The 18,193-nt window shown below is 40.3% G+C and overlaps 2 protein-coding genes across 4 annotated transcripts in view; both read right to left on the bottom strand.

The window, feature by feature from the left end:
* Window positions 1-1,365, bottom strand: part of ikzf2 (IKAROS family zinc finger 2) — a 210,787-nt gene extending 209,422 nt beyond the window's left edge. For all 3 annotated transcript variants that reach the window (XR_016115881.1, XM_089003439.1, XM_089003438.1), the window contains exons 1-2: window positions 1,097-1,365; window positions 930-1,004 (exon numbers count right to left, since the gene is read on the bottom strand). The gene's annotated coding sequence lies outside the window, so the exon portion shown is untranslated. The remainder of the gene's footprint in view (window positions 1-929; window positions 1,005-1,096) is intronic.
* A 1,693-nt stretch (window positions 1,366-3,058) lies between these two features.
* On the bottom strand, window positions 3,059-18,180 carry bard1 (BRCA1 associated RING domain 1). Its single transcript, XM_089003437.1, has 11 exons — window positions 18,017-18,180; window positions 17,759-17,815; window positions 16,665-16,813; window positions 14,523-15,505; window positions 13,597-13,677; window positions 12,382-12,554; window positions 11,304-11,415; window positions 9,950-10,082; window positions 6,702-6,794; window positions 5,828-5,925; window positions 3,059-4,428 (listed from the first exon to the last, which is right to left on the bottom strand). Exons 1-11 carry the CDS (start codon window positions 18,106-18,108, stop codon window positions 4,093-4,095), a joined length of 2,307 nt encoding a protein of 768 aa, XP_088859563.1. The 5' UTR covers window positions 18,109-18,180; the 3' UTR covers window positions 3,059-4,092.
* Window positions 18,181-18,193: the final 13 nt, after the last annotated feature.

Below are 18,193 nucleotides of genomic sequence, written 5' to 3' on the forward strand. Positions count from 1 at the left end.
CATGGCGTCAAATCGCAGCAGTTGCTGACTGATGCTCGCAAAAAAAAAATGGTGGACTTCAATCCTGGGCACAAAAAAAATTGAGCGATGGTCAAATCTATTAGTGATTTAGTGTCTTTCTATGTGGAAAGACAGAACGATCAATCTGGTTTGAGCTATGTAGACGCTTTTGGTTTATCAATCACGCCCATAGTTCTGCAGATATTTTAGAAGGTTAAAACTGGTATTTATCTTCATTATATACCTCCCACAGCAACCTTATTAGAATTCAATCCACATTTATATGCTGATACAATTTAGAATTGCTCTACCGAGCGGCAAGAAAAAGACCGAAATGTGAGCGCTAAATGAAAAGGAAAATAAACGTGTGACATCGCTTTCTCATCACTTATGCCTTTTAGCTTTCAAAAGGATAAATCAAGGTTGCTCTTTGACTTCAACAGCACAAAAGGCTTCAACATAAATAAGCAAGAGGTTTTTTTTGTTTTTTTTTACCGCTACTTAAAAGGATAACGGACACCACTTTTTTTGTTTCCTGACATCAGAAAAACGTTTTATAGCATCTAAAATACTCTGTCTGGCTGGCTATCTAGCTAGCTTGCTATATGGCTATTTGACTGGATAGATAGCCGGTTATCTATTAGCTATCTGTTAGCTAGCATGCTATCTTTCCATCTATTTGAGTTACTTGCGGGTTGAGTGAACGTTGGCATGTGTGGCTGCCGCTACTCACCCACAGAAAAACTCATCCTGTGACTGTAAAGTGACCTTGAGAGTTTTGAAAGGTGCTTATAAATGACATGTATTATTATTATTATTATTATTATTATTATTACCAAGGAAAGAGTAGCATCGGTAAAATAGGTACAAGTCTAGTAAAAAGACATTGTAGTTTTTCTGATTTGAAATACCGTCGAGCGTCATCTTACCTTTTTTTATGCGGTGCTTCTTCGACGTTGTCCTGTCTGTGTGTCGCAAACTTTCTTTTAATTCGGCTGACATGACTGAAAATAAAAGCCATCGTACAGTCAGGGTTATTCCAAGTTCGATCTTCGTGAGTAGCTTGTTTGAAGTTTGTCACCTTGTTCCAACACACCTGATTCGAAAGACGAGCTCATCAGCGAGCTTTGCAAAGGGGCCCCGTTATCGATCCGGATCGTTTGGAACTTGTTCACAAATCGAACAAACTGGCTGGGTTTCATTAAAAACGGACGTTCTGTTCACCAATTTTCGTTCGAACGATTATTTTCATGAATCAAAACAGTTGTGATTTGCAGACGAGTGATGTGTCGTTCGCGAACGAGACGGTTCTTAGAGCCGGATCTCTGAAGTGAACGAAGTGAGACGGTTCCGCTCAAGGAGCCGGAAATGGGAGCCGACATTTTTTGTCCTTTGTTCCCCGCCCCCAGTCTTCGGTTAAAGCCGTACGTGATTGGTCTATATTCGTGGAGGAGGGAAGGGAGAAATACAGACACACGCAGCTGTGAGAAGAAGGGGGGCGGGGGGTGCGTTAGGGTAGACAGGTGGACAAATGTTATCACATTATGCTGTTATTATTATTCAATTATTATATGTTTTACACGGTATGATAGCATTATCAATATGAAAAGCAAATTAGTGACAGCTGATCATTAGACCAGAATAACCACAGGGAAAGTGAAAGTTAGTCCATGCTCTCTGTACACATATAAATCAAGTCACATAAATAAAAATATTTGATATACTGTCGTGTATTTTTTACATGAGTAATTCGTTTTTCACTTAATTTTACATGATTTTTGGTAGTTAATTAATTTAAGCAACAAAAAAACAAACAAACAGATGAGCCATTTGGAAGCCAAAAGAGTCGGATCTTTTTAGTGAGCCGAGCTAAAAAAACGGCTCTCTAAAAAGAGCGGGAATTCCCATCACTATGGCGTACCTGTCTTACAAAATAATGGTGACTCACCTTACAAAATGGTGACTAATATTAACGTTTTAAAATGAAACAAAAGTAGCTTAAAATAATGTGAATGTATTGGTGTATATAGTCTGTTTCAAAGAACAAACATATTTTACAAAGATTCCACCGCATCTAGGTATATTTAACGTTTTAAGACTCACGCTGAATATTACGGAAGTCTTGTTTTTGAGTTGGTGACGAGACCGTACGTGACGTCACTGATGGACCGCCCCCGACCGAAAAAAAAGACACATTGTAGCAGGCCTTCCATCACGTCAATGTATTTTGCTGTACTTGTTTGGTCTGAAAACCTCGTGTTGCACCAAAAAGCCACCAGAAGAGGGCGACCAAGCTCCATGGAAGGAATTAATCAGCCTGAGGAACGGCCTGATTAATTCTTCACAGGAGCTTGGATGCCATTTTTCTGCCTCTTTTTGGGTGATACATTTCCCCCCAATGTTGCTTCAAAATGGCACGGAATAAATTCTTTAATCGATTGCAAACATGTATGCTTTCCTCTTCAGAACGATTTGAATCATATTCATAACTGGATGAGTAACAACAAAGCATCTTCTCCGAATCTGAAGCCATTGTTTTGATTCTCCAGGAATGCAAGACGTCTTGGCGTGACGTCACGAACTGGGGGCGGGACTTTCTGAAAATGCCCAATTCGCAGCTCAATTTTTTTGCAGATTTTGGACACTTGAACTCATTTTGGTGTTTTGCATTTGAATAAAAATATCATACTGCGTGTTTTGGGTATTTTAGATGCTATCAAACGTTTTTCTGATGTCAGTTAGGAAACAAAAAAAATGGTGTTGGTTGTCCCTGAAAGAACAATCACAAATGTCTTTCGATGGAAGGTGCGAGAAGAGTGATGTGAAAAAAATATGAATGCTTTTTTTTTGTGAGTTCCGGGACATAAAGCGTGGTTTCATTAGAAGCGCTCCCTTGCCTCTTATCGTTTTTTTTTTTTTACAGCCTCCTGCAGCTCGGCGTGGCAGACGACTGAAATTCGAGCAAGCACAAAGGTAGTTAGGTAGCTCTTGGATACAATTTACACGTCCTTATTATATTCACAATACAGTACACAGCATTCAAACAAAACAATTCTTTATTCTCGTGTGTTGCCGCAGCAGTTTTCCATTTTTATAACATCCAATTTAGGGTAACAAAGCACACACTGACACTTTGTACTTGCATTTTCAAAAGGATTTTTCCTCATCTGCTTGAATCAGGATTTGCACAAAGCTACTTACGTCTTTTTCACTTGGCACCACACGACAAAAAGGGAGTCAGTTGCCTGTTTGGCTACGATAAAGCCAACAAAATACACCAAAGGTCAACATCCAATTAGAATTTTCGAACTAAGAGAATTCTACAAACCTACAACAGAAAATGTCAACATGACGGATATTCAAAAAGGCAGGAATAAAACAACCACGGCGAGAGGCAAATATCGGACAAATATATAAATCAAATACAGTGATACCTTAGCTTACGAACTTAATTGGTTCCCAGACAGTGTGTAAGTGAAAAGTGTGTATCCCAAAAATTAATTTCCCATAGGAAACCATTAAAATGAGAATAATCCGTTCCCAGGTCTCCATAAAACATCATTTTCTACTTTCTAATTTTCTCAGCATTAAAACTACACGAACCATACCTTATTTTATGTATAATAAATGTGCTATGGTGTTATAATTAAGCGTGGCCATGTTTTCTCTTTCCTAACTGTTTAAAAAGTTCCGGAAAAAAAGTCAGGAATGAAACGACAGCCAGCGAGAGGCAAACTACATGACAAAAACATAACATACATACAGTGATACCTTAGCTTACGAACTTAATTGGTTCCCAGACAGCGTGTAAGCGAAAAGTGTGTATCCCAAAATTAATTTCCCATAGGAAACCATTAAAATGAGAATAATCCGTTCCCAGGTCCCCATAAAACATCATTTTCTACTTTCTAATTTTAAAATTACACGAACCATACCTTATTTTATGTATAATAAATGTGCTATGGTATTATAATTAAGCATGGCCATGTTTTCCCTTTTCTAACTGTTGAATAAAAAAAGCATTAGTGAAACGACCGCCGCTGAGAGGCAAATTATCCGTCAAAAGCCGATGTCAAAACTCCTTGAGGGCAATTAAAGATTTGGTACAGGGAGAAGTCGGAACGACGTGATACAGTCGATGATCCAAGTGGAAGGGGCAGACCACACTTTGCCCCTCCGAAGCACGGCGGGCCTGTGAGGACCCCGGCGGTCAAAGATGATGTATTGGGTGCAGAGGGTCTGGTCCGATCCCGGCGGGGCGTGGTAGGCGGCCGCATTGAGGGTTTGAGTCACGTCGCTGTCGGGTTTGGGTCGGCGACTTAGCAGCTGACCTCCTCCGTCGAGGAGCAATTTGCTCAGCTCGTCTTTTCCATGCGACTTAAAAGAGCCCAAAAGGAAGAAGAAGCAGCCGTCGAACAGCGGCGGCAGCTACCAGTCACGCATCGTAAGAGAAAATGATGTCAAGTGGTGGCTTTTACACAGAGATTTTTAAAACAGACCGCTTTTTGGGCACATTTATGGCGCTTTCATCTATTCAACATTAAAACGGGCACATTTCCCCATTTGCACGCTTAACCTCGTCTGAAGGACTATTAGTGCCAACCCAAATACATTTTTTGGTCAGAATTATGACGATAACATCATAATATGAGCACAAATATAAACCTACACAGAAGGATCCTGTAGGTTGGTAATATTCAAAAAGAAAACATTAAAAAAAACATAATTGTCCATGTTTTTAGCAATGCTGTCCCAAAACTACAATAAGCCGGTTTTTTAAATTTTATTTAGTTATTTTTTTGTTTAAAAGCAAAACAGAAAATGGATGAATGGATTTTAGAAAGCTGCCTAGGGAATATGGCTGAAAACTAGCATTTATGCTAACTCTGGCATATTAACAACAATAATAATAATAATAATAATAAAGTGGAAAAATCCGACTGGACCTTCCGCACCCTGCCCACCACCTTTTCCAGCTACTCCGTTCAGGGAGGTGCTACCGATCCAGCTTCTTCCTGCTAGCCATTAACTCTCTAAACAGTAACCCAAAAATAATAATAATAATAATAAGACATATCATTTATAAGTGCCTTTCAAAATTCTCAAGGTCACTTTACAGTCACAGGATCGTTTTTTTTCTGCGCGTGAGCACACATACGCCAGCGTTCCCTCAACCCGAAAGTAACTCAATTAGATAGAAAGCTAGCTAGCTATCCAACAGTTATTCTTGTGTTGATTAACTCACTCACTGCCATTATTCAGGAATTGAAAATATGATGTAGAGCGCCATTTCCGAATTTGTTTTTTTTTTTTTTCATGCTTGGGTGCCGATAAAGCGCTGGCCGTGGCCTCTGGCATTGTTTTTTCCTTCCACAAGGGGAATCATTTCCTTTTTTTTCATGTTAGAGCTTTGTTACAGCTTCAACTGTTGTTAAAGCGCTATATAAATCAATATGAATTGCATTTTGTACAGCCGCCCCCATTTCAAAAGCAAATAACTCCAGACACATATAATTTAGGAATTCACTCTTTTTTCATGTTAGCGCTTTGTTAAAGCGCTATGTAAACCAACATGTATATATTGCATTGTATTTTGGACAGCCGCCCTCATTTCAAGCTCATATAACTCCAGACCCATACCATTTAGGAATTAACTTTTTTTTGGTTTCTTACGCTGCAGTGAATGTTCATGGAGTCCTAAAACTCAATATTCTGTGGGTCGTGAAATTCGAGTGACAATGACAAAAACCCTGGCACTGGAGTGGACACCAAAAAAAAAAAACTAAACAAAGCAATACAGATTGGTCCACGTCTGTGTCTTATTTACCAAGCTGTGTCGGTTTAAGCGACTCCGTTGGGGGCCTTCGCCTGCTTCGTGCTCGCTTTCTGGCATCCACTTGCCCGCCTGCAGACATGCCTCCACCCCTGCCATCAACAACAACAACAACAACAAAATCAATGTTGACTTGAAAGACTTGGACGACAAAGCTAATGTGTTTTTTTTGGAATGAAAGTCTTTGAGTGCTGGCGAACGGCACTTGATAAAAATATGCCGACAGCATGATCAACTAAATGACCCAGCGCTTGTCGGTAGGTACAGTGATACCTTGGCTTACGAACTTAATTGGTTCCCAGACAGTGTGTAAGGCGAAAAGTGTGTATTCCAAAAATTAATTTCCCATAGGAAACCATTAAAATGAGAATAATCCGTTCCCAGGTCCCCATAAAACATCATTTTCTACTTTCAAAAGTTCTAAGCCTTAGAGGACAACCGACCCCTCCGGACAAGTTGTATCCATAATTTGTAAAATCACTTGAAATGACTACTACTTTTATATTTCAACTGGGACAAGGGACCTAAAAATTGCTGGTTGAAAAGTGTTACTTTTTTTCAGATTCCTGAAGTGGCTCTGAAATGTGAACAATTATTTATGCATATCTAACAATGGTGTTCACTTGGATTTTTTTTTTTCCAAAAATAATTTCACGCTTGACAAACTGCCGCGCATGGAAACCCGATACTTCCGGTTACCGCTTTGAAAATGGCATTTCATTTTAAAATATTCACAGTAGCCTGAATGTGACTGCATTAAGAATTTAGTCATGTTCCAACATGGCCGTTATCTTGAGCTTGAAAAAAAAATCAAAAAATAGCCATGGGGATCTTCGAGCTCCTCAACACGATGATATTTTTTACTTACAGCTGTATTTGACAACCCAGCAGCTGGCAAGGACTCCTCGTAGAACGGGGTAAGTGCTGGGCAGGGGTCCTTGTGGGACCACAACGTGGCTCACTGGGAAACAACAAGACAAATAAAAGCACCACGTTAGCAGCATGACGACACCATCAGGGTGGATCTGTGGCAACATTTGAATCGGGGGAAATGTTAACTCATTCACTGCCATTCCCAAATTTATTCGGGTTTTGGTTTTTATAATAAGAAGAACAAGAAGAACAACAAGAAGAATAAGAAGAAGTAGAACAAGAATAAGAAGACGAAGAGGAAGTAGAACAAGAATAAGAAGAATAAGAAGAAGAGGAAGACGAAGAAGAATAAGAAGAACAAGAAGAATAAGAAGAACAAGAACAAGAGGAAGTAGAACAAGAATAAGAAGAATAAGAAGAGGAAGACGAAGAAGAATAAGAAGAACAAGAACAAGAAGAACAACAAGAACAAGAAGAATAAGAAGAAGACAGAAGAAGAACAAGAACAAGACGAACAAGAACAAGACAAAGAACAAGAAGAAGAACAAGATGAAGAAGAAGACGAATACGAAGAAGAATAAGAAGAACAAGAACAAGACGAACAACAAGAAGAACAAGAAGAACAACAAGAAGAACAAGAAGAATAAGAAGAAGACAGAAGAAGAACAAGAACAAGACGAACAAGAACAAGACAAAGAACAAGAAGAAGAACAAGATGAAGAAGACGACGAATACGAAGAAGAATAAGAAGAACAAGAACAAGACGAACAAGAACAAGAACAACAAGAAGAATAAGAAGACAAAGAAGAACAAGAACAAGACGAACAAGAAGAAGAACAAGATGAAGAAGACGAATACGAAGAATAAGAAGAACAAGAACAAGACGAACAAGAACAAGAAGAAGAACAAGAACAAGACGAACAACAAGAAGACGAATACGAAGAAGAATAAGAACAAGAACAAGAATAAGAAGAAGAAGACGAGAAGAAGACAAAGACGAAGAAGAATAAGAACAAGAACAAGAAGAACAAGAATAAGAAGAAGAAGACAAAGACGAAGAAGAATAAGAAGACAAATAACAACAATAATTAGAACAAGAACAAGAATAAGAAGACGAAGACGAAGACAAAGACAAAGACGAGGAAGAATAAGAAGAAGACAAATAAGAATATGAATAAGGAGAAGAAGAAGAACTGGCTGTTGATTTGTCGTTTTCCAATTTCAGTAAAAAAATCCCTTGAAGAAAAATAAATAAATAAAAGACCAGCCAAGGTTTGACGCAGACAAATTTCAAACTGGCTTCCTTCCTTCGTACAATTCCTCACAGGCAAAACAATAAGCAGCGCAACACTTTAATTACGCCTGCGTTGAAGCGATAGATAGCGTGAACCGCTTTGACTTTCTTTGCAAGACGTGCGGGAAATTCTTGATTAAACGCTTTTTGAAACTGCATTCATGGTCATAAATTAAGAGCTGCCGGTGATCAGCGCTCGGCCATTTTAGGGGCAATCATTTTTATGTACTGGCAGGTAGACAGTCGATGGTCATAAACAATCATTTAAAAGCTAAAGGGGGATGGAGAGGGCCAGTTTAGGAGGGATATGTCAACATTTGGAATGTTAGCATAATGCGGTGTGGCTAGCTTTTTCAAATTAAAATTCTTCTGATAGAGAATAGACACAATAGAAGTTATCATATTTAAAGGACAACCGACACCACATAACCGACATCAGAAAAACGTTTGATAGCATCTAAAATAGCCAAAACACGCAGGCTGATATTTTTAGTTAAATGCAAAACACCAATAAAAATGAATTAAAGTGTCCCAAAACTACTTCAAAATGACCTCAGAAAGTTTCAGTTTCAGAAGGTCCCGCCCCCTTGTTCGTGACGTAACTATTGGTCACACACTGCCTTGCTCCAGAATCAAAACAATGGCTTCAGAGAGTTCAGATTCGGAGAAGATGCTTTCTTGTTACTCATCCAGTTATGAATATGATTCAAGTAGTTCTGAAGAGGAAAGCATACATGTTTGACATCGATTCAAGAAGTCCTCCCATATCAATTCGAGCCGTCAATGACAGCAATGTAGCACCCAGAAAATGCACAAGGTGGCGCACAAGCTCCGTTGGAAATGGGCTGATTTGTCTGCTGGGAATTTGTGTCAACAAGTATCAAATAGTAGTCTTAGTACAACACACAACGATTCACCATGGCGTTATTTATGTGTTTTCCTTCTAATTTCACCATCAACACGATGTTTTCAGACAGAACAAAGTACCCAAAATGCATTGTGTGTCGCTTTCTCGGTCAGGGGCGTTCCCTCCGTGACGTCACGTGAGGAATCATCACCAACTCGTAAACAAGACTTCCTGAATATTCAGCGTGATTCTTAAAAGGTCAAATGTAGCTATATCCGGTGGAATCTTTGTAAAATACGCTCAGTACAAGTCGTTTGAAGTGATTTTACAAATTATGGAGACAACTTGTCAGGTGGCGTCGGTTGTCCTTTAAAAGTTGCATGCTGTTGCTTAGTTGGCCCAACACAAGACCCGCAAAGGAAGCACAGGAAAACAGACACAGCCTGTTAAACTGTCATCTTCATCTCGGAGATCTGGCCTCGGACTAATTTACGACTTTGTAAACTCCTTCACAGGAAGAGCTTATTAGCAAATCTATCACTTGATGGAAATGACAACCCATTAAAATGTCTACGTTCTGTTGTTTTATGGATGTTGGTGCTTGGGACGTCCACGCGTTTGGTATTTAAATCAAGAAGATTATGTTTGACTAATGTATCACTTCAATTTGCATATCCTCTCAATAAATAGCTTGGCAGAGGGCTGCAGATGTTGGCCGTCGGTCATGAATGGCTACGTCCCCTGCCGGCAGTAAAAGACAAACTTCCTGTGTTCTCGAGTCTTTGTTCAGAGTGTCCCACCGAGCAAACATCTCTGAAGTTGGCGGATAAAGCGAAAGTCTATTTGTTGGTGTTTTTTTTGTTTAATCAACCAATTACCTTCCACCTGCCTCACTTTGCGCTTGCTATAATCAATAACGATCAGAGCCCCAAGCCTGAAATCCATTTTGATGAGCACAAAAAAAAAATCATCTTTCAAATGGCAAAAAAAAGGGAGAGCGAAAAAGCAGAGCCCGTCGACGGCCATATTTGTCCTGAGGGAACAACAACAATAGAAAATAAAAAAACAAAGGGATTTGAGTCTCCAGGAAAAAGACGCTTACCTGATGATGTAAAAGCGTCAGCTATCCTTGCATCCAAAAGCCGACTCAGCGTCGCCAAGCGGTGCTGCTCTGTTTGCCACAGTTCGCCTGACAAAAACAAAACCATTTCTTCTGCTTTTGCAAAATTCCCCACCTATGTGAGGACAAACATTTTACAACATCTGTGTGAGCTCTCAGTCGTACAGGAGTGGTCGGTCCATCGATGAAAAGGTTTCTTCAGCAGTCATCTTTGAAGGTGTCGGACGTTTCGCTTCTCATCCAAGAGGCTTCGTCAGCTAACTAACATTTTGCTGGTATCTCTGGCTTTATATACAGTAAAGTCTCGTTATATCAATATCGGATATATCGATAGTCCCGGTTATATCGATATTTTTTCGGACTCCCTTGAATATCGATATAACGAGACTTTACTGTATATATATCCCTGCCAACCTTACAGCAGGGACCTATCAGAGCAGAGGTCTGGCGCCACCACCTCTGGACAGTAGGGCTATATATTCGCTGGCGAGTGGCTATCTATTCGCTAGCGAATGGATAGCTATTCGCTAGCTGTTTGCTGACAAATGGCTAGCTATTAGCTATCTATTCCCTGACTGTTGGCTATCTATTCGCTAACTAATGGCTATTTATTCACATCTATTCGCTGGCTAATGGCTATCTGTTCACAGGCTAATGGTTATCTGTCCACTAGCTGATAGCTGTCTAATGGCTATCTATTCGCTAGCTATTGGCTGGCAAATGGCTAGATATTAGCTATCTAGTCGCTGGATGTTGGCTATCTATTCGCTAACTAATGGCTATTTATTTACATCTATTCGCTGGCTAATGGCTATCTGTTCACAGGCTAATGGTTATCTTTCCGCTAGCTGATAGCTTTCTATTTTCTGGCTAATGTCTATCTATTCGCTGGCTAATGTCTATCTGTTCACTTGCTATTGACGATCTATTCAATAACTAATGGCTATCTATTCGCATCTATTCGCTGGCTAATGGCTATCTGTTCGCTATTTATTAACTAGCTAATAGCGATCGATTCGCTAGATATTAGCTATCTATTCGCGATCTATTCGCTAGCTAGGTAGCTTGCTATTACTTTGGGGTTGAATGACCGGTGGCGCGTGTGGCTGCCGCTGCTCACCCACAGGAAAAAAAATATCCTGGGAATGTAAAGTGACCTTGAGAGTTTTGAAAGGCGCTTACAAATGAAATTTATTATTATGATGATAATACATATACCAGCAAAATTTTAGTTCGCTGACGAAGCCTCTTGGATGAGAAGCGAAACGTCCGACACTTTAAAAGAAGTCCGGATGACGGCTGAAGAAACGTTTAGATTTTTAGAATGTCGACTTACAAGAGAAAGACTAGCCGGGCTGGCGTTTAGGGTTCCCTCAGACACTTCCCGGAATACCTCCAGCATCTCCGGGCTTTCGGCGTAGTCCGCAGGCCGCTTGCCGTGGAGATTACTATGAAGATCATTCGAAATGTAATGACTTTTTCATCGATCACGTGGCACGCAGACATAATTGCATTGGGGAAAGGGAGGGTTCATGGTGGATTAAAAGATTCCAAAACATTCTTGCACTCTTAACTCATTCGCTGCCATTCCTGAAATTATTCAAGAATTGAAAAGTGTGACGTGGAGCGCCATTCTCAAATTTCTTCAGGTTTTGGTTTTTCTTCCATGGAGTGCCGATAAAGCGCTGGTCAGACCTCTGGTAATGTTTTGTTTTTTTTTCCTTCAATGCGCTGACATGGACAAAAGGCAATTGCTGCCTTTGTGGAAAAGCTATCAACCCAAATGATGAGGAACAAGGTAAAATTATGGCAGAGAAAGCACCTACCAGGGATCATTCCTCAAGATGGTGAAAGAAGAAGGCTACGTTCCTCATCAAGTGTGTAATGCTGATGAAAGCGGCCACTCCATTCCCTCAAGCCCTCAACGACCATCACAAAGGTCAATAAAACAACTTTATTATATAGTACAATTTATTTCTTTAATTATAATCCCATAGCACATTTATTATACATAAAATAGGGTATATTTTGTGTAGTTTTAAGGCTTAGAGAAGTAAAAAAATAATGTTTTATGGGGACCTGGGAACGGATTATTCTCATTTTAATGGTTTCCTATGGGACATTAATTTTTGGGATACACTTTTCGCCTTACACACTGTCTGGGAAGCAATTAAGTTTGTAAGCCAAGGTATCACTGTACACCATATTATAAGTCGCTACAGTGGTTATGCAATATTTCTTCTCCGGGGGGAAAATGGAGTCGGTGGCTGCTGACAGTCGTTGCAAGACCTATCGTGGCTCAACGTGACTTCACGTATAAGGCGCAGGGTCAACTTTTGAAAACAAATGGAGGTTTATGGGTGCGCCTTATACACCGGAAGATTCGGGATATCAAAAAAAAAAAAAGAACTTACAGTACACTTTGCGAGGCGCCAAAGCGCAGTAGCAATTTGACGACGGCTAAGTGGCCGTTTCGAACCGCATCGTGTAACGGAGAGTCATTTTCATAGCCGGGAGTGTTCAAGAGGGCCCCTTTGGACAAAAGCGCCTCCACCACCGCCAGATGGCCAAGGTTACATGCCTCGTGCTGAAACGGAAAAAAAAAAACCCAACATATGATCTTTTCTTTTTTTAGTCCGTAATTAACCCAACAGATTGCAGGGAAAACCCGTATTATATTATACAGTGAGACCTCAACTTACAAACACCTTAACTTACAAACTTTTCGTCTTACAAACATCAAATTTTTGAAAATTAAACCTTATAATAAGCACTATTTTCATAATACACACCTACGACGGCTGGCGGAGTGATCTTCGGCGGAAGCACACGACCGAACAGCACCAGAGGTTAAGTTAGCAACAGTCCTTATGGAAGGTGACTCTCCTTCCATAAACCATCAACGACCATCAAAAAGGTCAATAAAACTTTATTCTACAGCACAGTTTATTTATTTAATTACAGTCCTCATGTAATGCGCCTCTCTTTCCAAACAGCAATTCCCTTTGACCTCCAACGCCATTCCATCAATGACCATCACAAATGTAAATAAAGTGACTTTATGATACAATGCAGTGTATTTCTTTCATTACAATACAACAGCACATTTATAGAATAAGGTATGCTGTGTGTAGTTTTAAGGCTTATTTAGTTGAAAAGTATTTTTTATTGAAACCTGGGAACGGATTATTCCCATTTTAATGGTTTCCTATGGGATTTTTTTTTTTGAGATACATACTTTTCGCCTTACACACTCTGTCTGGGAACCAATTAAGTTCGTAAGTTGAGGTCTCACTGTATTCAGATGATCTATTTTCAACACATTTTATTTGAGCGTACAAGCTTTTCATTTACAAATTAGATTGAACAATTATCGCTGCCGTCAACGGTGGCGAGCTCCATTTTGTCACTCTCTGTCTGTCGTCTGCCTCGACACATCACTCATTGGGGCGCTCCGTGTGCATCCCGAAAAATAGTTCGTATGCCAAGGTAAGATGTTCATAAATGTAACGTTCGTCAACCGAAAAGTTCGTAAACCAAGGCATCACTGTATCCACATTTGACATGCTTGTCATTTACCGGAACATATTGCTACAAAAGCTCATCCCATCGGGGGTTATTGCTCTTACCAGAGGTGTCCATCCGGCGTTGTCCTTGAGGTTGGGGTCAGCTCCCTGGTCCAGCAGTGCCTTGACGTCCTCCACATCCCCCTGCAGAACACCAATCAATGACATTTAATCATCAACCAATACTGTAAACCAGTGGTCACCGACATTTTCCTAACTGTGGGCCGGTCAAGGCGCTCCACGTCATGCTTTTCAATTCCTGAATAAATTCGGGAATTGCAGTAAATGAGTGACGGAGACTCAGAAGTTATCATATTTAAAAGTTCCATGCTGTTATATGCGTAGTCAACACGTGTGACTCGAAAACACAATTGAAGCACAGGCAACCTGGGGTCAATCTGAGGTCAACAGATACAGCTTGTTAAACTGTCATCTTGATCTAGGAGATCTGGCCTTGGACAGAACTTAGGACTTGGGAAACTCCTTTATCACAGAAGCAATTTACGACTTGAAACTCCTTCACAGGAAGAGCTCATTAGCCAGGTTACAGATGTATCAGTGCATGGAAGAAACAATGTTTTATTGCCTACAGCTGTTTGTGCTTAGAACTCAAGAGGTGTGGTATTCTAATCAAGAAAACTATGTTTTAATAATCACTTATCACTTTAATTTGCATCTACTCTCAACAAATAACTTGGCAGAGGGCTGCAGAATTCAGGCGTCTGTCATGAATGGCTACGTCTCCTGCCGGCAGTAAAAGAAAATCTTTCTGGGTTCGAGTCTTTGTCCACAGTGTCCGATACAACATCTCTGACGATGAGTTCATAAATAAAACAAATAATTGATTCTGGTGGACTGCCGCGGCCCGGTATTTATTGATCCATGGACCGATATCGGTCCACGACCCGGGGGTTGGGCACCACTTCCGTCAACCTGCTGACGAAATGGCAAATTAACAAAAATAGAGAACTCAAAAAGCCAATTTTTACCCTGATAGCGGCTAAATGCAGCAGGGTTTCTCCTTTGTGGTTCTTCTTCATGACCGTCGGGGTGCCCGGGCTTGAGTGTCCCATGGAAGCACGAGAAGAAGGCGATTTCCGACTCGCCGGACTCAGAACCGAGGGACTCTCTCCTCCATGTTTCCGGGGGGTCTTTTTACACTTTGGGTGTTGCAAAGACTTCGGAGCGGCAGGAGACAAGTGACCCAATGACTTTCGGAAACACCCCGGAGAGGTTTTCGGCCTTTTTGGCGTGGTCTCCTGGATGGTCACCTCTCTTCCTGGTCTTTGGCGTTTTGACGAATGCTCTGGGGTAGAAACTTCAAGCTGTTTTTGAGGCTTTTTTTGGGGGGTGGAGTCCGAAGAGTGCGGTTTGTCAACAATACTGTCGGATTGATTCTGGCAAAACCGGGTTGGGTTCTTGGGTTCTTTGACAGCATCTTCTGCGAATGCGTCTCTCGACGTGCTACTGGTAGACACATGATCAAGGTCATTGATGTAAGATACTCCATCGGGGCTAACAAAAGTCACTTTTTTGTTCGACGTCTTTTCGATATCTACACCAAGCTGCTCTGATGCGGTATTTGGATGGTCGCTAAACCTCCATCGCTTATTTATGGCGTCAAGCTTCTTCTTCGTTGTCAGTCGACTCGGTTTTCTTACAGTTCTTCGCATCGTTTTCTTTTTGCCGCCGATATTTTTCTTCTTTTTTTTCGCGCTGGACTTTGGAGAAGAAGAAGCAGAGTCTTGAGATGATGAGATGAAGTTGAAAACTGCCAGATCGGCAACTTCAGATGTCGAAGGGCCCGCTTCACTTAGTTTTTCCATAGACTTGCTTTCGGCTATTGAGCCTTTTGCATTTGTTTGCACCACGCAACGCATTTTACGGCTTCGAGGGCTGAGCCAGATCTTGAAATTCTTCTTGCGTTGAACAATAGTGCTCTCGTTTTGTGGACGCATTTCCTCAGAGGAATCTGTTCAATGAAAATGAATAAAAATACTTTTTTTTTGAATGGAAAAAAACTCATAAGAATATAACAAGAAAATGCATTTTGAAAATGTTTTAATAACAATGCACGGGTGAATCTTGAACCTCAGAATGTGTCATACACGCAGAAGAAACTGGACTTGAAGCACACAAACTGGCATATTTGCCATTTCGAAGCAAATACAGATGCTCCTCTACTCACGAATATTCAAGTTACGAACAACGGTACATGCGAACATTTTGTATGTCGAAAAAATGTTCGGAGATTCTGTAAGTTAGATTTTGTATTGTGAAGTTAAACTTCATTTTATTTATATTATTACATACATGTATATACTGTGTGTGTGTGTGTCTCTTGCTTACATATGTTAGCATTCAAGACGCCTTGAAAATCTATTAGCTGGCTATCTTGTTATCTAGCTGGCTATCTCTGTATCTAATTTATCTTTGTATCTATTAGTTATATAGCTAGCTATGCATTACCTATCTATTCGCTCTGGTATTAGCCATCTATTAGCTATCTATTCGCTAGCTAATAGCTATCTATTCGCTAGCTAATAGCTAACTATTCGCTAGCTATTAGCTATCTATTTGCAAGCTAATAGCTATCTATTCACTAGCTATTAGCTATCTATTCGCTAGCTATTATCTATCTATTCGCTAGCTAGCTTGCTATCTATTTGAGTTACTTCCGGGTTGAGTGAATGCTGCCGCGTGTGGCTGCCGCTGCTCACCAACATTGAAAAAAACTTATCCCGTGATTGTAAAGTGACTTTGAGAGTTTTGAAAGGTGCTTATAACTGAAATTATTATTATTATTATTATTATTATTATTATCTCCGGTTGTACATGTACATATCTTTATAGAGCATATATTTTAGTACATAGTATTTCAGTACAAACCAATACAGGTTACTTATACAAGCCATAAACATATTTATATAAACCTTAAACATACTTATAGAAGCCTGAAACAATACATTGTATTGTATTTATTATTGTATCTATGCTTGTCTGTGACTGTAAAAGAAATATAGCACTGATGAAACAAATTCACCTTATGAACGACTGTTCGGAACATCTCTCGTTGTTTGACTCTGCTACCGTCACAAAGCAGTTCAAAGTGATGAGCACCTATTTTTTACCTGGCCGTCCATCGGGGTACAAGATGGACTCCAAGTCACAGAAAAGTGGTATGACACTGCTGAGCTGCCTGTTGATTTTGATATCTTTCACCCAGGACGGGCTGTGACAAACCACACAGCCGTCACCTGCCCGCGGGCCTGCACACGACCTAATGAAATGAACATACACCCAAAAGTCATTGAAAACAATATTCGCACACATTAAAGAGACAGGCAGACGACAGAGAGAGTGAGAAAATGGATAGAAAACAGTGACATTTGTACTTGCTTCAAATTTGATAGTTCAAAGGCAGAGTGTAGACTGCAAGGTTAAAATATCCCCATCAATCAGGCTCCACATATAACCCGCACTAGCCTACTGTACACTTGATGCAAAAAGCTATCAACCCAGCTAAACAGAACACAATTGATGAAGAATTAGATAAAATTATGGCAGAGAAAGCACCTACAAGGATCATTCCTCAAGATGGTGAAAGAAGAGGGTGACGTTCCTTATCAAGTGTTTAATGCTGATGACTCCATTCCATCAAGCCATCAACGACCATCACAAAAGTAAATAAAACGACTTTATTATACAGTATAATGTATTTTTTTATTTATAATACCATAGCACATTTATCATACATAAGATATGGTATATTTTGGCTTAGAAAGTAGAAAATTATGTTTTATGGGGACCTGGGAACGGATTATTCTCATTTTAATGGTTTCCTATGGGAAATTAATTTTGGGGAGACACACTTTTCGCCTTACACACTCTGTCTGGGAGTCAATTAAGTTCGTAAGCCAAGGTATCACTGTACTTAGTAAATATGACAGAAAAATGTGCACGGCGTCGAAAGCCACAAGTTCGCTCTGACGCAGCAAATATATCCATCTGTGAACGAACAACTTCCGTCACCTTGCACCCACACTCCATCTCATCTCAAATTGCAGTTCCGTTTACGTTTATGTACATTGCATTCAATTCTATGCCGTTAGCATGTGACGATTGTCAGTAATTCGGCATGAGCAAATCTGGCAAGGGCAGTGAAGTCTTTCGAGAAGCTTCCACCCACTTGTGCATTCGGTGCACAAGGTAATGGCTACGTTACCTGCACAGCATGTGTTCACAGGTCCCGAGACAAACAGGATCCCTCAGTAACTGCGAGCTGTGGGTGGGGGGGAGACAGCAGATGTGGTTGGTGGCCATTACGTTCAAATGCACGCGTTCAATCGTTAAACAGTTCGAGAAAACGTCGCGAAAATAACATCGCAGATGTCATATTCTCGCATTAAATGACGTGGTTAAGTTACACGAAGCTTTGCAAAGTGAGTTGACGTTTCGTTCGGAACAACTCGACCGAATTTACCATTTTGAACAAAGTAGCAGACGTCGAAATTGAGCAAGAGCCTTTTTGGTGTTTTTCCAGTCGTTTGCTGGCGCCACAAAAGATGGATCCATGATTGTGAGATTAAATGTTCAACGTTTTTTCAGTTTTGAAAAAGTCCGCTCGGTGTTCGCGTCAACGAATGAAAAGTGACTTCCT

The sequence above is a fragment of the Hippocampus bargibanti genome, linkage group LG08 (genome assembly GCF_051943395.1).
Source record: "Hippocampus bargibanti isolate YZ-2025 linkage group LG08, ASM5194339v1, whole genome shotgun sequence".
Classification (NCBI taxonomy): Eukaryota; Metazoa; Chordata; class Actinopteri; order Syngnathiformes; family Syngnathidae; genus Hippocampus; species Hippocampus bargibanti.